General features: G+C 46.3%; 1 protein-coding gene across 2 annotated transcripts in view; it reads left to right on the top strand.

Annotated features, from left to right (window-relative positions):
• The first annotated feature begins 835 nt into the window (after positions 1-835).
• Positions 836-22315, top strand: part of TMEM235 (transmembrane protein 235) — a 40462-nt gene continuing 18982 nt past the window's right edge. Inside the window, exons 1-3 of one of the 2 annotated variants that reach the window (XM_029599134.1) lie at positions 836-1283; positions 11856-11936; positions 13056-13193. In XM_029599134.1, the coding sequence (XP_029454994.1) occupies positions 1010-1283; positions 11856-11936; positions 13056-13193 (493 nt within the window). In that variant the 5' untranslated portion in view covers positions 836-1009. Of the gene's footprint in view, positions 1284-11855; positions 11937-13055; positions 13194-22315 lie in introns of those variants that run through there. The other variant, XR_003856355.1, reaches the window with a different exon arrangement.

Genomic DNA, 22315 nt, shown 5'->3' on the forward strand with positions numbered 1-22315 from the left:
GCATTTACCATGCTTAACATAAGGGCTGGAGGTACCCTGCATGGAGTGGCAGTTACTACCCTTAGCAGACAGTTACTGCCCTTGGTGGACACTGAGGGGTAACCTGCATGGAGCGGCAATTGCTGCCAGGGGAAGCTGGCTGGGCAGACTGGATGGACCATTTGCTATTTTTCTGACAACAATACATTGTTACTGTGTTATTATGAAGGAGACAATTTGGTTATTTGGCTGCTTCTAGTGAGCCAGCTGAGATACCATTAAAAGAGATTTGGAGAATTGTCACTCCTCTTGAGACTTCTGTCTCAAAATTCGTTTCACAGCTTTGTCAATTTTGCATCAGCTGTGTCTGTCAAACTAACAGAGGTGGATAAAAGACTGGGACTAATAGAAACCAATTTAGGAGGTCAGTCTGAAGTTATGACTAACATACAATCTTCATTAGCCTCAGGAATTAAAGACAATTTGAGTCTTCATAAATGTAATTATATTTTAGTGTGTTTGTTGCTGATGTGTTTTGCTATTGTTTGTGCTTAGATAATTGCACCTATATTTTTACTTTGTGAACCACTCTGTTTTTCCCCATAGGAACCAGAATGGTATACAAGTTTGTGAAGGGGGTAGGGGAGAAGAGCGTTGCTGACTTTCAGAGAACGGCTGTTTGATACCGCGCTTGATGGAGGGCTTTATTTCGAGGTAACAGTCTATGGCAGGTTTCAGTATCTAAACGGAGGGCAGCTTCTCTATTAATGGAACGGAACCTCCTACCACATGGAGTGAAAAACCTAACTTCTAGCATTTTTTTGTTTTGTTTTCACTGCCAGGTTTGAGGCTTGCTTCTCTCTCTGAGGGGGTACCTAACCTCCAGGGACTTGGGATCGCAGTGCACTGAGGGGGCAGCGTCAGGAGCCGAGTTCTGTTGGCGGGAAGAGAGGAGAGCACGGGCGCCGAGTGCAGCCTCCAGCCCCCGGGAGAAGGGAGAGCCCGGACCCAGCCGCCTCCAGCGCGGGAGATGAGATCGGGGCCGGAGGCTGGCAGAGCCCGGCCCCGGCGCCTGCCGGGGGCAGCGGGGCTGGGGATGCTGCTGCCGCTGCCCCGGCTCAACGTGAGGCTGGTCTTCCTGCTCGCCAGGCTCTGCGGCGTGCTCAGCTTCTCCTTCCTGGCGGCGGCGATCGGCACGGATTACTGGTACATCCTGGAGGTGGTGGAGGGGAGCTCCGGCAACGCTAGCGGAGGGCCCCCAGGGGACCTGAACTCGCACTCGGGCCTTTGGAGGATCTGTGAAGGTGAATCTGTGTCCCCCCCCCCATTTAATAACGGAGAACCGCGTCGCATTGTAGGGGATGCATCGGTCTGGGCTTCCGTGCATCTAGGGATCCAGGGGTCTTTCTGAGTGTGAGCGGGGTGTGCCTGGATAAGAGGGGCGAGGAAGAGTGCACACGCAGAGACCGCCGGGGACGGGTGTGCTTGTATATTGGGGGGGAGGGGCTGGGGGAAGATTGCACATTCAGAGATCGCAGGGGATGGGTGGACCTGCATACACAGGGACTTCGGGGAGGGGGGGGGGTGCATATGTTGCACGGGTATAGGGACCGCACGGCTCCCCATCAGCCTCCGGCAACCTGCATCACTCTTTCCCTATATCCTCTCCACCCCTCCCCCATCCTTTGTTTTAGAGTGTAGCCCCTGTCTGAGTTTTCCAGGAAAGATGTCTGAGCCTATTGGCAGCGCTGCGCGCTATCTTCAGCGCTTTGGTTGAATGTTGCTGCCGTCTGCGCTTGCACCGCGCGTCAGAAAGCCAGAGGCAATGTCAGAGGATCCCGGAGTCCAGCGATCCTAACGTGGGGAGGCTGGGCACAGTGCACCCTCGGCAAAGACCTCTGACACCTTACTTGGGAGCATTATTTAAAAGAATTGATTACTTTTGTTGCGGTTCCTTTCGATCTCAGCATATGATGCCTATTGGCTGGAGGGGCACAGGGGAAATCTTATGGAGAGAAGAACATCAAAGAGTTGGGGTGGGCAACTGAGAATCAGAGAGAGGACATCGGGGTGCATTTTAGGAGAGACATGGCTGGGGGTCAGCAAGAACCTGGGGAGGTACAATGCCGCTCTTCATGCAAAAATGAAAGATTTGAATGGTGCAGAGTAGACTTCAAGGCATTTGGGCAGGTGTAAGCAGAAGGGTAGAAGGCTCAAAGCTTGGCTGGGATGAGGGGCGGGAATTCTGCCCGTCAGGCTCAGTTGCAATGAGAGAGATTTGGCAGTCACTCTTTGATGATCTTTGATCAGACCTCTGTACTGCAATGTTTAACCAGAACCCAAGACAAACGGTAATATGCAACACAATCGTACTGTTAAGTCGGTGGTTTTAAAATTCTTTCAGCAGCTGCCCTGAAAATTTCCCTGAAGTGCAGGCAGCAGCCCTGTTAGGAAGAATTGCAGTCCTCATGCTTGCCGCATCAGATTGGTCCGTGCTTGCAATAACATTACACATTCTTATTTTATTTTATGTAGTCACCCATTTCTAGCCTGTTTTTCTTAATTGTGTATTCTCTTTCTGTCTGCATAAAATTGTATGGCTGCCGTGTTAGTACACTTAAATGCACGAAAATAAAGATTAACACAAACAATATAAGATGACCCCTTTTTAATAATCTAACAATATATTTCTCGCTGGACTTTCAGGACTGACATTCTGTTCCTCTGATCTGAACAGGATGAGCAAAAGATAACATTGCCAAAAAAGTACAAGTGATAGATGATCAGTTGTCGTCAGGCAGTGACATTTAATCGCTGTGAGAGTTTGTCAGGTTCTTTCTAGGAGGACTGATGGCAAGTTTTTCTTGATGGGGGAGGGAGAACAGGATTGGGGCTTATTTGCTCTGCCTCTATTGGTCTCTGGTGAATGAGGCCACCAACTACCCAGGGTTACTCACCCCTAGCACCTTGTGTGCTCTTTGCTGTCCCCACACCTGTCCAGATAGTCTTCCCCGAGAGGCCAGGAACCCTTTGTCATCTAGAGGGGGTGCCTCTTCCAACCAGTGCTGCAGGTTTGCTAGTAAGGTCCTCCAACCAGCGTAACAGCAGCAGTCTTTCCTTCCTCTTTCTCTGTCTCCCAGGCTTGAGCCTGCTGCCTCCACAGTGCACCCAGGCCCGACTGACATCTGGGAGTATCTGCCCTATTTCCCAATTTTTAACTCCCCACCACCTGCCTAGCCAATCAATTGGAGCACCAGTCCTTGACCAGAGCCAGCAACATGTGCACCCAAGGCTGGCTATTAAGTGTTGTCCATTGCATGATGGTTGAGATTCCTTCCATCTCTGGGGGTGGGTGAGTGGGAGGCAACTACTGATTTCTGCCTCCAGAACAGCATGAAGAATTTCAAAACTATCTGTAATACAGACTTGTAAATACCTGATTTAAAAATGCACAAGAAACACACCTTTTCTGATGGAAAGGAAGCATAGGATTAGGAGTTATTATATGAAATGCCAGGGTGGTTTGCAAGAACAATGTCAGGAATTATTTTTTATTCAAACTATTTATTAAACATATAACAACAATACAACATACGCGGCGAGCAGATGCTCCAACGCCCGCCACACATAATAAAAGACACAATGAAATTTGATTACATTCATTATGTAAAGCACCCCTCTGAACCCTTAATGTGTCCAAAATCCCAGCAACACTGGGTCTGTTCTGCCACCGGCCCCCGGGGTGCCGACAGCAATGCTGGGCCTGTTCTTTGTTGCCGCGCCAGCTCCAGAAACTTTATTTATTTATTTATTTATTTATAAACTTTTTTATACTGACATTCGTGGGAAACATCACGCCGGTTTACAAGTAACTTTGAAAGATTAGAAAATACAATGAACAAGGAGGGGGGAAGGTGGTGCAGGCTGACGAAAAAGGAGGCGGCAGCTGGGAATTCAAGAGAGACAGTGGAGAAACAGATAGAAACAGTACCATTACAAGGTACAGATGGTAAGTAACCTTAACAAGTGATCAAAGTGAAACCATGGAGTATGTACAAGATTATCATGAGATATGTACAATAATAATCATTTTACAAAACTGTCATAATTTGGGGGAGCAAGGTAAGCACCATACAATGGGGGGTACAGTAGTCAATTTACACACTATGTATTATAAAGGCTGTGGGGAAAGAATTAAATTAAACATCGGCAGAAATTCTGTGTTATTCTGAGGGAACAAAGTGAGCACCGTATGATGGGGGGACAGGTAGGAAAGGGAATATGCTAAAGGATGGTATGCGGGGCTGTATGTAATAGAATATCTGGCTAGGTTTGGTTTGAGTCTGGGTAAGCTTGTTTGAAAAGCCAGGTCTTGAGTCCTAGTGAGGGAACCCAGCCCCGGGCGGCTAAACGCGCTACAGTAAATAAGGGGACGGAGCCTATTCAGCCTAAGCGTCCTCTCCGCACTGGGGTTCTGCAGGGGAATACAGACTCCTCGGAACTGAATTCAGATCCTGAAGATCCGAATGATCATCCCCAGATCCCGCAGGATGCGGATGACCTGGAGCCAGATCTACCACTGGCGGACAGGGGTTCTCAGGCGGCTGAGGGTGATGATCCCAAGGTAGTTCGCCTCTTTCGTAGAGACGAGTTGGCACCTCTTATTCCTCCTATCCTCTCTGAGCTAGGCATTGACCGCCCTCCCGAGGAATCCAAGCTCGGGAAGATGGACCCTGTCTTGTTGGGCCCGAGAGGTCCTGCTATTGCTTTTCCCTTTCATTTTTCTGCGTCAGACTTATTGTTTAGGGAATGGGATACCCCAGAGCTCGGTCTAAAAGTTAGTAAAACCATGGATAAGCTCTATCCTCTGCCAGAGGACGCCTTGGAGCTTCTGCGAGTACCAAAAGTGGACTCTGCATTGTCGGCTGTCACTAAGAAAACTACGATTCCTGTCACAGGAACAACGGCGCTCAAGGATCTGCAGGATAGGAAGTTAGAGGTGCAGCTCAAAAGGATTTTCGAGGTCTCGGCCATGGGAGTCTGGGCGGCTATTTGTAGTAATTTTGCTATGCGAGCCGGGCTCTGCTGGGTGCAGCAATTACAAGCCAATGAAGATTTCTCGGCCAAGGAGGCGGCTCAGGCGAACTGTTCGGAATCCTCAGTGGCTTATTGTGCCGATGACCTTCATGACCTCCTCAGGACGTCCGCCAGGTCCATGGTGTCGGCGGTTGCGGCTCGCTGGCTCTTGTGGTTGCGCAATTGGTCGGCGGATGTGTCTTCTAAGGCCCAACTGGGGTCCTTGCCCTTTAAGGGTAAGTTACTTTTTGGTAAAATCTTGGATGACATGATTCAGTCGCTGGGAGAGAATAAGGTGCATCGCCTGCCAGAAGACAGACCTCGGTCACGCAGTTCCTTCTCTTCTCGAGCCAGATTTAGAGGTAATCGGAGGTATTGCCCTTCTAAACTGCCCGCTTCGTCCTTTTGTTCGGCTCCGGCGAAGCCACAGACCTATACCCAGTCCTTTCGGGGCCGAAGATTTGGCAGACCGGGGGCAGCTCTCCCTTCCTCAGGTGCGAAATCCTCCCAATGAAAGACTGCTGGTCCACTCCTCACTTCCAGAAGTAGGGGGCAGGCTGACCCTATTCTTCGAGGAGTGGACCAAGGTAACCACGGATCAGTGGGTCCTGTCCGTGATAAAACAAGGCTACACTTTAGATTTTGCCCCGAGATCAGTTTCTCATCTTTCCCTGCGGGTATGCCGCCAAACGAGCGGCAGTTCGGGACACATTGCAGCGGCTGCTACAATTAAGGGCCATAGTTCCCGTTCCTCCAGAACAGCAAGGCATGGGTCGGTATTCAATATACTTTGTCGTACCGAAGAAGGAAGGATCATTCCGTCCCAACATAGACCTCAAGGAGGTCAACAAGTGTCTAAAGATCCCTCGATTCCGCATGGAAACTCTCTAGTCGGTCATTACCTCGGTAAGGCAGGGAGAGTTCCTAGCTTCACTAGATCTCACGGAGGCTTACTTCCACATAGGGATTCGTCAGGATCACCAGAGGTTTCTGTGGTTCTGTATCCTGGGACAGCATTTTCAGTTTCGAGCTCTTCCCTTTGGCCTGGCGACTGCGCCATGGACTTTCACCAAAGTATTGGTGGTAGTAGCAGCTCACCTCCGGAAGAAAGGTCTCCTAGTGCATCCCTACTTGGACGACTGGCTGATTCGCACAAAGTCAGAAGCTTTAGCCACAGATGCCATTCACAGAGTTCTGCAGTTTCTTCAGTCACTGGGTTGGGTGATCAATCTATCCAAGAGCAAACTTGTTCCATCTCAGTCCCTGGAGTATTTGGGAGCTCTCTTTGATACCCAGAGGGGCCAAGTGTTTCTCACTATGGATCGCATCCTCAAATTACAAGCACAAGTGCGAAGTCTGCTACTCCAGACTTCTCCCAGGGTTCAAGAATACCTACAGGTTCTTGAGTCCATGGCGTCAACTTTAGAGCTGGTGCCATGGGCATTTGCTCATATGCAGCCCTTGCAGTATGCGTTACTGTCCCGTTAGAACCCAGTATCCGAACAATTTTTTCTTCCATTGCCACTTACTCAAGTGGCGAGAAACAGCCTAGCGTGATGGCTAGTGATGGACAATCTCTCCAGGGGAGTTCCCCTGGAGATTCCCGAATGGACAGTGGTCACCACGGATGCCAGTCTCTCCGGCTGGGGAGCGGTGTGCCAGAGGAAGTCTGTACAGGGCCTCTGGTCCCACGAGGAGTCCCTGTGGTCGATCAATCGGTTGGAGACCCGGGCTGTACGGTAGGGATGTGAATCGTTTTTTGACGATTTAAAATATCGTCCGATATATTTTAAATCGTCAAAAAATCGTTAGGGCCACAATACAATACCAATTCCCCCGATTTATCGTTAAAAATTCGTAAATCGGGGGAAGGGGGAGGGCAGGAAAACCGGCACACTAAAACCCCCTAAAACCCACCCCCGACCCTTTAAATTAAATCCCCCACCCTCCCGAACCCCCCCCCCAATGCTTTAAATTACCTGGGGATCCGGCGGTGGTCCAGAACGGCGGCGGTCCGGAACGGCCCCCTCAATAGAATCGTGTTGTCTTCAGCCGGCCCCATTTTTCAAAATGGCCGCCGCAAAATGGCGGCGGCCATAGACAAAAACGATTCGACGGAGGAGGTTGTTCCGGACCCCCGCTGGACTTTTGGCAAGTCTTGTGGGGGTCAGGAGGCCCCCCCAAGCTGGCCAAAAGTTTCCTGGGAGTCCAGCGGGGTTCCGGGAGCGATTTCTCGCCGCGAATCGTTTTCGTACGGAAAATGGCGCCGGCAGGAGATCGACTGCAGGAGGTCGTTCAGCGGGGGTTCCGGACCGCCGCTGAATGACCTCCTGCACTCGATCTCCTGCCGGCGCCATTTTCCGTACGAAAACGATTCGCGGCGAGAAATCGCTCCCGGAACCCCGCTGGACTCCCAGGAAACTTTTGGCCAGCTTGGGGGGGCCTCCTGACCCCCACAAGACTTGCCAAAAGTCCAGCGGGGATCCGGAATGACCTCCTCCGTCGAATCGTTTTTGTCTATGGCCGCCGCCATTTTGCGGCGGCCATTTTGAAAAATGGCGCCGGCTGAAGACAACACGATTCTATTGAGGGGGCCGTTCCGGACCGCCGCCGTTCTGGACCACTGCCAGATCCCCAGGTAATTTAAAGCATTTGGGGGGGGTTCGGGAGGGTGGGGGATTTAATTTAAAGGGTCGGGGTGGGTTTTAGGGGGGTTTAGTGTGCCGGCTCATGATTTTAACGATTTTTCACGATAGTTTACACACCCAAACGGCAACAATACGATTCCCTCCCCCTCCCAGCCGAAATCGATCGTTAAGACGATCGAGGACACGATTCACATCTCTACTGTACGGTTAGCATTACAAGCCTTTGCCCCTCTCCTACAGGGGAGAGCAGTCCGGGTGTTATCGGACAATGCGACCATGGTGGCATACATCAACCGGCAAGGAGGGACTCAGAGTCATCCTGTGGCAGAGGAAGTGGCTTAGTTGTTCAGCTGGGCAGAACATCTCCTGCTCTGCATCGCAGCATCTCATATTGCCGGAGTGGACAACATACAAGTGGATTTCCTCAGTCGACACCACCTCCATCCCAGAGAATGGGAATTGTCAGAGGACGCGTTTCACCGCATATGCCTTGCATGGGGTACACCCAGCATGGATCTCATAGCGATGTTTCAGAATGCCAAAGAGAACCTTCGGGAGAAAGGTTGTTCTCACGCCGTCGAGAGCCGGGAGTGGAAGGGGTAGATGCTCTAGCTCTACCCTGGCCCATAGACATTCTTCTGTACGTGTTTCCACCCTGGTTGTTCTCACGCTGTCAAGAGCCGGGAGTGGAAGGGGTAGATGCTCTAGCTCTACCCTGGCCCATAGACGTTCTTCTGTACGTGTTTCCACCCTGGCCATTAATTGGCAGAGTGCCCTGTCGGATAGAGCGACACGCAGCGCGGGTGATTTTGGTGGCACCGGAATGGCCGAGATGTCCTTGGTTTGCAGACCTCCTCAACCTTGCGTCGGCGGGTCCCATTCGGTTTCCAGGGATTCCGGATTTGCTTCATCAAGGACCCGTTTGTTTGGAAGAAGCTGATCGCTTCTGTCTTGCGGCATGGCTTTTGAGCGGCTCTTTCTTGCAGGGAACCTTTCTTGCAGATTTCTGATTCTGGTGTTTCCATCCGATGGTTCCTTCCTTTCTCCCGAAGGTGGTATCTTCTTTTCATGTCAATCAATCAGTGGAGCTTCCAGCCTTTGGGGATCTGGATCCTCTGTCCCATGATTTGAGGAAGCTGGATGTTCGTAGAGCTCTTCTACGCTACTTGGAAGTCACCAATGATTTTCGCATGTCGGACCATCTTTTTGTACTCTGGAATGGTCCCCGGTGGGGTCACATGGCTTCAAAAACTACTATTGCTCGTTGGATGAAGGAAGCTATCAGCTCCGCTTACTTGCTAAAGGGCCGGGTTCTTCCGGTGGGCCTCTGGGCTCATTCTACTCGGTCCCAAGCAGAGTCTTGGGCGGAGGCTCATTTCATGTCTCCACAAGAGATCTGTCGGGCGGCGATGTGGAAATCACTGCATACTTTCACGGGTCATTATCGGTTGGATGTGCAGGCTACTAATTCGGACGGATTCGGAGAAGGTGTGCTTCAAGCGTGCCTCTCTGGATTCCACCCCGGACAGGTATAGCTCTGGTACATCCCAGCAGTCTGGACTGATCCGGGTACGTACAGGGAAAGGAAAATTAGTTTCTTACCTGATAATTTTCGTTCCTGTAGTACCACGGATCAGTCCAGACGCCCGCCCTGTCAGAGTGGATCAAATGGGGAGAGAGTCCGCTCACTTTCCCATTCTTTTCTGCAGATTTTTTGAAATCTTTTTTTTGACCTGCGTGGTTCTATAGGTTCAGATCTTACTGGGGTTCGGTGACCCGTTTTGGTAACTTTTTCTTGTTCAGGTGTTAGTGTATATAGTTATGGTATCTTATGGGAGCCATCTTGCTTTGTCATTACGAACTACTGGCGGACTGTAGGTGGCACTCTCCTATATAAGGCGGAGCTTTGTTTTTAAAACATCTCTGTCTCTATCTGCTAGAGTTGGGGGGGGGGGGGGGGGGGCAAAACGTAGCAGTCTGGACTGATCCGTGGTACTACAAGAACGAAAATTATCAGGTAAGAAACTAATTTTCCTGTTTTTCTGGTTGGCACCTCAGCAGTGCATGTAAATATACATATTGTGATATTTTATCTCAGAAGACTGTACTTCAAATACTCTTTTTCATGTAAAAATCTGTATGTCCTGGGGCTTTGAAAAAGGGGCGGGGAGGGGGCATGGGCATGGTGCCGATCCAGGGGCGGTCCGGGGACGGTCCTGAGTTCTCCGGCACAGCAGCCGTGCCGGAGGTTCGCGCGCCAGCAGCCGGCCGGTGCGCGCAAGTTACGCCTGCCTCAGCAGGTGTAACTTAGAGAACAAAGGTGGGGGGGAATTAGGTAGGGCTGGGGATGGGTTAGAAAGAGGAAGGGAGGGGAAGGTGGGGGGGGGGGGGGGGGGAGCGAAAGGAAAGTTCCCTCCGAGGCTGCTCCGATTTGGAAAAATACAATTTTTTCAAATAAAATACAATTTTTCAAAAGTATTGTTAAATACATCAAGTAGAGTTAATTATAGTTTTATTTGAGTGAAGTACGTTGATTTGGACACATGTTATTGATTGACCAAGGTGACCATTATTAATTGTCAAGCTGGTAGATTGTCATCTTGTTGCAGCATTGTTTTGTGCCAGGGTTTGGTGGTTCTGCAATGTATATAGGATAGTTTCACCTAAAGCTCAAATTCTGGGCCCATCTTTTCTGACTACAGCAGAGTGCTGTGTGTGTAGCAGAAATGCTTTCCCATACAGATGCAGCCTTCTGCCCTCTGACAGTAACATAATCCCATAATTGGTGATGGCAGATCATGCCCATGAATATGTAGGTATGACTTGACCACTTTTGTTCAGGCACTGGTGTTGTTCTAACGTGATTATTCTAACAGTGTTATCTGGAATTACCTAAATAACATTTTGCATGCTTTTCATGTTATTCAGAATAATGATGCAAGGTTGATAAATGGCTTTCATAAATGTGAGGATGCAACTCTGCTGCTGGTGGACCTTCATTGGCTGTCTGTATCATTATGCATCAGAAAATAGCTAAATGTGCCAAGGGGGTGTGAAGGGAGGGAAAGATGAATGTGCCATAGGGTGTGGGAGAGAGGGAAGGGAAGGTGGTGCCAGAGAGGTGAGGGAAAGGAAGGTAGTGATGGCAGGGGGGTGGGAAAGAGGGAAGATGGTGCTGACAAAGGCTAGAGGGCCTGGGGGGTTGGACAAGGAAGGTGATGATATACCAGAGGAATAGAAGGAGAGGGAAGGGAAGAACATGATAATGCCAGGGGAGAGAGAGACGATTAAGATAATGATGGTGCTGGAGGAAAGGGATGAGAAAGTGGGGATGATTTCAGGGGGTGGAGGGAGAAGGTAACGATGCCAGGGGTGGAGGGAGAGAGAAGGGAAGAAGGGGATGATGCCAGAGGAGAGGGGAGAGAAGGTGGTGATGACGATGCCAGAAGGGTGGAGAGGGAAGAGAAGAGAAAGTGGTGATGATGTCAGGTGGGTGGAGGGAGAAGATGGTGATGATGCCAGGGGATGGAGGGAGAGGGTTTGGGGGGAGAGGGAATGTGATAATGATGCCTGGGGAGGGGGGGGGGGCGGAGAGAGGTGGTGAGGATGTTGCCAGGGGCTGAAGGGAGAGGGAAGAATAAGCGGTGATAATGCCAGTGGGTGAAGGAAACATGGTGATGTCAGGAGAAAGGGAAGAGAAAGTGGTGATGATGCCAGAAGGGTTGAGGGAGAGGGACGATGATGTTGCCAGGGTGTGGGGGGAGAGAGAAGGGAAGAGAAAGTCATGATGTCAGGGGAAAGGAAAAGAAGGTGATGATGATGCCAGGGTGGTGGGAAGAAGGGAAGAAGAAAGGGAGGATAAGGTGATGATGTTGCTAGGGGGGTGGAAGGAAGAGAAGGTGATAATGCCAGAGGTGGGGGCTGACAGGGAAGAGAAGCTGATGATTGTGGAGGTGGTGGTGTGCCACGATGAAATGAACCCTGCGCCGACGAGCCACGACACAAAAAGGTTAGGAATCACTGCGCAGAAGAAAAGAGCCTGAAAATGAACAAATGCATCATTTCTCCTCTGTCCAGCCCTCAAGATATAAGACAGGATTGGTGGTAGGTGAGAGTTGCCTTGTTTTACCCTCTCTGCCTCCTTTTTTTCAGGGAGGAATGGCTGTGTGCCCCTGATAGACCCCTTTGGGACTGACAGCTCTGAGGTTCCACCATCGCTGAACCACTTAATCTGTGAGTCATTCCTAGCATCAGACTCTGTGTCCCTTTCTCCAGCTAGACTATTTATTTATTTGCACTTACTTTTTTTTAAAATTTACATTCCACCTTTTAAACACTTGATTGCCCATTTTCAATTGCGTTGTATGAGCTTGTAGAATAATTTAGAAAATAAAGTGTATCTGACTACGTGAATAAACTCATAGGCGTTGGAATGGGGTAGGCCATGGCATGACCACGTTTTTAACAATCATTTTTTTTATTTATATTCCACCTTTCATGACACTTCAAAGCAGATCACATTCAGGTACTGTATTTCCTCCTTCCCAGAGGGCTTGCCATCTAAGTTTTGATCCCGAGGCCATGGAGAGCGAAGTGGCTTGCCCAAGCTCACAAGAAGCATCAACTGGATTTGAACCCTGGTCTACGCTGGTTCTTATGCTCGAACCACTCAGCTACTCCCCCCACTCCCACCTGCAGAATTACTGCAGGTGGGAGTGGGGGGAGTAGCTGGGGGGGAGTGGGGGGAGTAGCGGGGGAGTAGTGGGGGGAGTAGCGGGGCCGGGTCAGACAGGCAGCGGCTATTTGGTGGCAGGAGGAGGAAAGCAGCGGTGCCTCGGCCCACGTCCTCCACCTCTGCAGTCCTGGGCCCGATTGCTCCTTTTGTAGCGCACAGGACTCTGTACAGTGGCGCCCTTCAAAGCAACAGTTGGGCCAGGGTTACATAGGAGGAGCAGGAAGTGGGCCTGAGGCACCGCTGCTCTTCCTCTCCTGCCGTTGATTTGTGTGGGAAGGGAAGGAGGTTGGTAAAGGAAGATAAAATGAGAAGGGTGAGGGAGAAAAATAGGGTTGGGGAGGGGAAGACAGAGAGGTGACAGAGCTTGATTGTCTTGATGCACCCACCCCCCAAAAAACAAAATGGTGCTCTGCTGTCCATGCATAAACTTATCAGGACTGGATGTGTCAAGACTGTGTCATTTCTCAGGTGGACACCATCCTCTTCCTCTCCTGATCAGTGCTGTCCTCTTCAGCTGGTCTCTCTTCCTCCTTCTCTCTCCTGCCTCTCTCTCTCTGTCTCCTTTATCTCTTGCTCAGCCTTCCCAGTCAAATTCTTTCTGGTTGTCTCCTTTATAGGCATGCATCGGGTGTTTGTGGTTGTCCTGCCCCTCAGCCTCATCCTCCTGGTTTTTGGCTGGATCTGTGGCCTCATCAGCTCCTTGGCTCAGAGCTTTCAGCTGCTGGTTCTGACGGGATCATTCTTCTTATTGGGAGGTGAGTGCATGCCCAGGTGTGAATGCACCTGAGCTAGAAGACTTATCCAGACTCTCCCCCCACTCCTCTCTGGCTCTGCCTCCTGAGCACTCTGTGCCAGAAGTAGAACATTTTAGTTCCCCTCTCCCCCCATCTCTGTTCCCTGAGCTCCTTGTGCCAAAGCTAGAAAACCCTGCTCCCACGCCTTCGTTGTCGTTTCAGGTCACTATGCAAAACTTCTGGTGAGCTTAGAGAGCTACTGTAGAAAAGTTTCAATTCATACTTGGGGTAGATCTGCCTTTCCCCCACTCCCTCATGAAAGAAGGTGAAGAAGAGATATCTTGCTGTCTGCCTGCCTCCCTGATTGTCTGTCTCTGTCAGGTTTCTGTCTGTCTTTCCTTCAGATGTATTCTGCATGGTTAGTATCCAGAGGGGAAAAGAAGAACGGAGAGGGTTCAGGGGAAGCTTTTAAATTCTGAATGCTGGTGCTTCATTTCTATTTGAAGCTTTTTTTTTTTTGGGAGGGGGCAAATTGGCAGTGATCCCAAAGTGTATCCAAAAAGAGTTTAAAATTCCCCAATCATTGAATTCTCAATTAATGTATTAATATACTGATGAAAAGAGGCTGGCGTTGCTCAGGTAGTCTGGTCTACAACAGCTTGTGTGTGTTTGCCTGTGTATGTGTGCATTTAGAGGAGCCTGTATAAGAACATAAGATATGCCACACTGGGTCAGACCAAGGGTCCATCAAGCCCAGTATCCTGTTTCCAACAGAGGCCAAACCAGGCCACAGGATCCTGACAAGTACCCAAACATTAAATAGATCCCAAAGTACTAATGCTGGTAACATACAGTGGCTATTCTTTATTGATTAATAGCAGTTTATAGACTTCTCCTCCAGGAACTTATCCAAACCTTTTTTTAAACCCAACCTTAACCACATCATCTGGCAACAAATTCCAGAGCTTAATTGTGCATTGAGGGAAAAATAATTTTCTCTGATTTGTTTAAAATGTGCTACTTGCTAACTTCATGGAGTGCCCCCTAGTCTTTCTGTTATCTGAAAGAGTAAATAACCAATTCACATTTACCCATTTAAGTCCTTTCATGATTTTGTAGACCTCTAACATATCCCCACTCAGCTTTCTCTTCTCTAAGCGAAATATTCCTAACTTATTTAGCCTTTCCTCATAGGGGAGCTGTTCCCATGCCCTTTATCATTTTGGTCATTCTTCTCTGTATTTTCTCCATTGCAACTATAACATTTTTGAGATGTGGCATGCGGTGACCAGAACTGCACACAGTATTCAAGGTGCGGTCTGACCAGGGGCATACAGAGGCATTATGACACTTTCCATTTTATTCACCATTCCCTTCCTAATAATTCCTAAGATTCTGTTTGCTTTTTTGACTGCCAGAACACACTGAGCTGATGATTTCAATATATTATCCACTATGATGCCTAGATCTCTTTCCTGGGTGGTAGTTCTTAATATGGAACCTAATTCGTGTAACTATAGCAAGGGTTATTTTTCCCTATATGCATCACCTTGCACTTGTCTACATTAAATTTTATCTGCTATTTGGAAGCACAGTCTTCCAATCTCACAAGGTTTTCCTGCAATTTATTACAATCCCCTTGTGATTTAACCACTCTGAATAATTTTGTGTTATCTGTAAATTTGATCACCTCACTTGTACCTCTTTCCAGAACATTTATAAATATGTTAAAAAGCACTGGTCCAAGTAGAGAACCCTGTGGCACTCCACTGTTTACATTTTTCCACTGTGAAAACAGACCTACTCTCTGTTTCCTATTAACCAGTTTGCAAGCCACAAAAGGACATTTCTTCCTATCCCATGACTTTTTAGTTTTCTTAGAAGACTCATGAGGGAATTTGTCAAACACCTTCTGAAAATCCAAATACACCACATCTACCAGTTCACCTTTATCCACTTGCTTATTCACTCCTTCAATAAAATGTAGATTTGTGAGGCAAAACTTTCCTAGGGTAAATCCATGCTGGCTGTGTCCCAATTGATCATGTCTATCTATTTGTTCAGTGATTTTATTTTTTATAACAGTTTCCATGATTTTTAATGGGTACTGAAGTCAGGCTCACTGATCTATAGTTTCCTGGATCACCTTTGAAGCCCTTTTTATATATCAGGATTATATTGGCCACTTTCCAGTCTTCAGGTACAACAGATGATTTTAATGATAGGTTACAAATTACTTGTAATAGGTATGAAATTTCATTTTTTAGTTCTTTCAGAACCCTGGGATGTATCCCATCCAGTCCAGGTGATTTGTTACTCTTCAGTTTGTCGGTCTGGCCTAATACATCTTCCAGGTTTACCATGATTTGGGTCAGTTTATCTGAATAGTCACCTTTGAAAATAGTCTCCAGAACAGGTATTTCCCCAACATCCTCCTCAGTAAACACTGAAGCAAAAAATTAATTTAGTCTTTCTGTGATGGCCTTATCTTCCTTAAGTGCCCCTTTAACCCCTTGATCGTCTAACAGTCCAACCAAATTCCTCACAGGTTTCCTGCTTCAGATATATTTTAAAAGGTTTTTATTATGAGTTTTTGCCTCTACAGCCAACTTCTTTTCTCTGTAGCCATCTTTTTTTCAAATTCTCTTTTAGCCTGACTTAATGTTTTACATTTAACTGTCCAATCATCAAAAAAGCAGTCAACTTAAATTTAAACTTATTTATGATTCATATTTAATAGAAACCATACTTTAAAAGAGAAACAGATGTTGTAAATAATAGGCTGCAAAAAGGACCATCATAATACCTGTACGTACAGGTTACTTTCAGCCCAGGTCATAATTAATCATTGGTCTGTCATTTTAACATGTATAAATTGTCCCTTTGTTCAATTTTTTAGATTTTTTTTTCTGGGAGTTACAGAAAGATACGGATACCGCCTTGAGCACCCCTGATGCAATGTTGGGTGTATTGGGAGCACGTTTTGCTGATGCTGGTACTTCTAATCATTATGGGAAGTGGCTTTTTTAATTTGCATAAAAAAATATCTGAAAAATTGAACGAAGGGACATTTTATACATGTTAAAATGATGGACCAATGATTAATTATGACCCGGGTATTTCGTGCTGAAACTAACCTGCACGTATGGGAGTTATGAAGGTCCTTTTTGCAGCCTATTATTTGCAACATCTGTTTCTCTGTTACAGTATGGTTTCAATTAAATATGAATTATAAATAACTTTACGTTTAGTGCTATTTTGTTGATTGGATTGCTTCTGTTTGCATTCACTTTTTGACTCTCTTTCTTGATATGTGGACTTACATTTAACTTTGCCAATGCTTATGCTTTTTCTTATTTTCTTCAGATGGATTCTTCTTCCAGTTTTTGAAGGAAGATCTTTTAGCTAAAATAACCTCTTTCACCTCACTTTTGGCCTTCCTTCCACCTTTCTTAATGCATGGAATACATCTGGACTGTGCTTCTAGGATGGTATTTTTTAACAATGCCTATGCCTGTTGTACACTCTTAACCTTTGTAGCTGCTCCTTTCAGTTTTTTCTATTTTTCTCATTTTATCAAAAGTTTCCCTTTTGAAAGTTTAATGCTAGAAGCATGATTTACTTATTGTCCCTCTCCCAGTCATTAAGTCAAATCTGATCACGTTATGATCACTTCTGCCAAGAGGCCCCACCACCATTACCTCTCTCACCAAATCCTGCTCTCTACTAAGAATTAGATCTAAAATTGCTCCCCCTCTTGTCAGTTCCTGAACCAATTGTTCCATAAAGCTGTCATTTATTCCATCCAGGAACTTTCTCTCTCTAGCATGTCCTGATGTTACGTTTACCTAGTCAATATTGGGGTAATTGAAATCTCCAATTATTACTGCACTATCAATTTGGTTAGCTTCTCTAATTTCTCTTAGCATTTCATCATCTGTCCCATCATTTTGGCCAGGTGGACGGTAGAATACTCCTATCGCTATACTCTTCTCCAACACACTTTCTATATCTGTGCCTCTGTTTGTGTGTGTGACCTTCTATACATGTATGTGTGGGAGCCTATGTGTGTGGGTCTATTTGCATGTATGTGTGTGTGTTTGCATTTGTGCCTATATGTGTGTGAGCCTGACAGACAGGGATTTGGGGATGGATTGTCTTTGCTCAGTGCACTTTCCACTGTTACAGGTGCCACTTGGTGGCCAAACACAGCCATGACATTGTGATAGAAGTGACACACAAGACTTATGTATATAGATCAAATTTTAAATTAGTGTCATATACTGAAGTATTTTGTGTGCTATATTACTTTGGCACTTCACACATAATTATATACCAATCATATATACCAGTCCATAGTTATTCTCAAATAATTTTATTTAAAAACACTTAATTCATCATGCAAAAATAGCACCACACTTTTATACCTTCACACATAAATTGTAGAGTCTTTGGCTATTGATTTTCAAACTATTCTTCCCAACTACTGTTTGTTTTTTTTTTGATAGAATTATTTGTGGGTTGCATTTGGCTTTCATTTTATTTTGATCAGTGATGTCAAACTGACAGAAGGAGCAGACATGGACATGAACAAGCAGGAAAATGAAATGTTAAAAATAGTTCATGTTACTGCTCTTCCACTGAATTATTTGAGCTCATTGAAATTGGTGAAGCAGAAAAGTATATTCAGTGCCTGAGAGCTGGGAACATTATGTCTGGGAGAAGGGAGAAAAGAAAGAAGGTATCTCGAGTGCAGAAGAAGTGCAAAATGCAGCCTGCGCCCAGGCTGACACCGGCACCCTGCTCTATCATATGCCTGCAGAGTCACAGAGCTGCTAACACGCTTAGGGGCGGATTTTAAAAGGGTTACGCGCGTAATATACGTGTGTAACCCTTTAAAACCCCTCCTGCGCGTGCCAAGCCTATTTTGCATAGGCCCGGCGACGCGCGCAAGCCCCGGGACGCGCGTATGTCCCGGGGCTTGAAAAAGGGGGTGGGGTGGTCCGGGGGCAGGGCAGGAGCCTCCAGGCACAGCGGCCATTTGCCACTGTGCTCGGGATTGTGGGCCGGCCGTTGGCCGGCAGGCGCAACTTCTAAGTTAAAGGTAAGGGGGGGTTAGGGAGGGGAAGGTGGGGGGGGGCGGAGGGAGTGGAGGAAGGTTGCGCGGCTTGGCGCGCGCAAGGTGCACAAGTTGCACATCCTTGCGCGCGCCGACCCTGGATTTTATAAAATGCGCGCGCATGTTATAAAATCGGGCATAGATTTGTGCGTGCTGGGTTGCGCGCACAAATCTATGCCTGCGCCTAATTCTTAAAATCCGGCCCTTAGGTTGATGGATGATCAGATATCCATCAACTTCTTTTTTCAGCTGTTTCTAGATATATCTCTATAGAAAACCCATCTGATGAACATCACTCTGCATCTCTAGCAGTTAAAAAAAAATAAATATATATATATATATATATATATATATATCATTGTAATTAATTTGCTTTCAGTTAATCTCCTTCTTCTTCTCTCCCCTCAACTCCCAGTTTTGCACTTCCCTGTTTTAATGTAACTGCAATTTTCCAACCATGCACGTGTTATAAGTTTTAGTTCTCTGTATAGCTCACACCCTGTTTATTGTAAACCGGCACGATGTGATACCCGTCATGAATGCCGGTATAATAAAAACACTAAATAAATAAATAAATAAATAAATCTCCTTATTCAAAACCTGACGATTGGTTTAAAATCTCTAGGTCAGCACTGATCCTCACAATATGAAACCCTCAGTCATCTTTTACTCTAAACGCTTGCTCAGTTTTCTTTTGAAACGTCTTGTTGCAGCAATGTCTGCCTGAAATGAGTGAAATATTCAGTAATTTCACACTCAGAATAAGCACTTCCTCCCCGCTGAAGCTGGAGAGCAGTGCTTCCTTTGCCTCGCAGTTTGTGCCTTCTCACATGTGCTGTATCTGTACAGTGTGAATCAATCTTCCCTTCGGGCATCGGCTTCCGAGCCCCTTCTTTCTGCACGCTGGCCCCCATCTGTCACTGGGTGGCCCTTTATGCCACAGGTGGGAGCGGGACTGCATTCTAGAACTGAAAGGTTGCCCTTTTTGGGAACGTGAATAGACAGATTTATTTTTGTGAATCTGCCGAGGTGTCGCTGTCCTTCATTGAACTGGAAGTGCTGGCTCGCTCTGTCCTGTGCTGTTTCTGTCCACATGCGAGGCCCAATATAAAAAAAAAAGGAGTGGGTTAAAACTGCGCGCACAGGGGCCAATGCAACAAGACGCACGCTGAAAATGGGCACTCGTATTGAGCGACCATTTTTCTAACGTACACGCAGCCACATCCGCCTGGGAGCTCGATGCAGTATTTAAATGAGGAGCTATGTAAAAAATGGCATGCCAGGGGAGAATTGTGCTCACAATTGCACCAGGTGCTCAATATCTGCATCTGATGTCATCCCACGTCCTCAGGCCAATTTCTTTGTTATTTCCCTGAGGTTGCTGAAGACTTCCAGGGTTAAGGCACCCCTTGCTATGGGCATCTAAATTGTGCAGCCGCAAGTTGTTTTTTTTTAAATCAAGCCAATATACAGTTAAAGCTGTAAAATTAAATGTCACAACAATACTAAGTAGGAGGACACACAGAAGTCCATTTTTTTTTTTTTTTGTGTCTCATGAGCTCTTGACTCACGAATTAACTTTACTCTGCCTCAGGGGCTGCAGTTAAATTTACTGCGTTAAAAAGTGTGCATTGGGTGCCTAGAGACTTCCTGCATCGGGAGGTAATAACTAATAGCCTCATCTACATGGAATTTATATGTGACGGGCGCTATCAGCTACACATTTGTTTGGGCGCTCGTTATTGCGACGGTTGTAATCTAGCGCATCCAAAACGTGCGTCCAACCGCATGTGAACGCGTGTGCTAGGCTGGGCGCACTTTATTGCATCAGCCCCATAGTTTCTTAACGCTCAGGTTAAAACATTTTTAACTCCCGATGTAATAAGCTAATGGTATGATGATGCATCAGGGCAGGGGCTGCTCAAGGCATGAGATGGCACTCCACCCTCAACCAAAGGTGCAGCATAGGTCAAATTATGGAGGGGGCCGGTGGGGGTTCACCCTTGGAGTCTGGCCCTTTCAGTGATTTGGAAGGCTGGTGAAAGGAGAAGGCAGAGGTTAGAGTTCCCAGAGGAGTGGCAGATAGAGTGTCAATGATAATATTTCTAGGGAGCTGGCAACTCCCTATCACCTGCCTCCCACCTGCCTCCCACCTTTTCCCAGCATCTTCCCCCCCCCTAGGGATGTGGGAGATGGGTAAATGGTGGGGATGGTCTGTGTTTGGTGCACTCTTTCAAGACCGGTGCAAGGGTATTAGGCACCCTAGACAAACCTTATAGCCTTGTGCCTGCACTCCCAACTCACAATTACAAATTCTGCATTTATTTTAAAATTTCATATTAAGGGGAAAGGAGGGGGAAGTGGTTAATAAGGTTAAAATTTGTAACCTATCATTAAAATCATCCATTGTACCTGAAGACTGGAAGGTGACCGATGTAACCCCAATATTTAAAAAGGGTTCCAGGGGCGATCCAGGAAACTATAGACCAGTGAGTCTGATATCAATGTTGGGAAAGATAGTGGAAACTATTTTAAAGATCAAAATCACTGAGCATATAGAAAGACATGGTTTAATGGAACACAGTCAGCATGGATTTACCCAAGGCAAGTCTTGCATCACAAATCTGCTTCATTTTTTTGAAGGGGTTAATAAACATGTGGATAAAGGCGAACTGGTAGATGTAGTGTATTTGGATTTTCAGAAGATATTTGACAAAGTCCCTCATGAGAGGCTTCTAAGGAAACTAAAAAGTCATGGGATAAGAGGCAGTGTCCTTTCATGGATTACAAACTGGTTGAAAGACAGGAAACAGAGAGTAGGATTAAATGGTCAATTTTCTCAGTGGAAAAGGGTAAACAGTGGAGTGCCTCAGGGATTTGAACTTGGACCAGTGCTTTTCAATATATTTATAAATGATCTGGAAAGGAATACGATGAGTGAGGTAATCAAATTTTCAAGATGATACAAAATTATTCAGAGTAGTTAAATCCAAGCAGAATGTGAGAACTTGCAGGATCTTGCAAGACTGGAAGATTGGACATCCAGATTGCAGATAAAATTTAATGTGGGAAAATTAATCCATGCTGTAGTTATACCATGTTAAGCTTCATAATAGGAGCTACCACCCAGGAAAAAGATCTAGGCATCATAGTGGATAATACATTGAAAATGTCAGCTCAGTGTGCTGCAGCAGTCAAAAAAGCAAACAAAGTTAGGAATTATTAGGAAGAGAATGGTGAATAAAGTGGAAAATGTCATACAATATAATAAACCTCCTATACCAATTGCCAGCACTTCAACAAAATAACAACCTTACCAATGAAAAGGCAACACTGCAAATGTTTCACCAGGCCCTAAAACACTAATACACCTCCTATTAGTAAAACAGAACACGTCAGATTGCTATAGATCCCTATACAGAAACTATACTCTTGCAAAATACCTCATCTCAGTCACATATATAGAACACAAACAGACCCTCACCAAATACAGAATAAAGAGCAATAATGTATAAATAGAAATGTGTAAACAAAAACTGAACTGGAAACCACCACAAACCAGACTCTGTATGTAGTGCAACAATGCAAAATCAGAAACATAAAACAAAGTCAAGAAATATAAAACATCAACCACAATAGTAAACTGTACTATAAGAAGGAAGTTTGCATGCACCTCCTCCCTCTTGCTAATCCATGACAATCTCAGAATGAGGTATCAGAAGTTCCTAGGAATGGCTAGGAGGAAATTTGATTTATTAATTTAATTATTGGGTGTTATTTGATGTATCTGCTATTATGAAACATTTTATTGGATTCTGGGAAATTCATAAAGTTTGATTTAAAATTTTTTATCCTTATTAGTTTTAGTTATTAGAAGTTATTCCATTCGGCAGCTGTCAGTTATTTTGAAATATTCTCTCATAAACACACACACACGTGCATTTGCACACACACATGCTCATACATATATGCACCCTTTTCACTGTTTTTTTCCTGACTCCCTCTTCCACCTCACTCATGCCCC

Source organism: Rhinatrema bivittatum, chromosome 4, assembly GCF_901001135.1.
Source record: "Rhinatrema bivittatum chromosome 4, aRhiBiv1.1, whole genome shotgun sequence".
NCBI lineage: Eukaryota > Metazoa > Chordata > Amphibia > Gymnophiona > Rhinatrematidae > Rhinatrema > Rhinatrema bivittatum.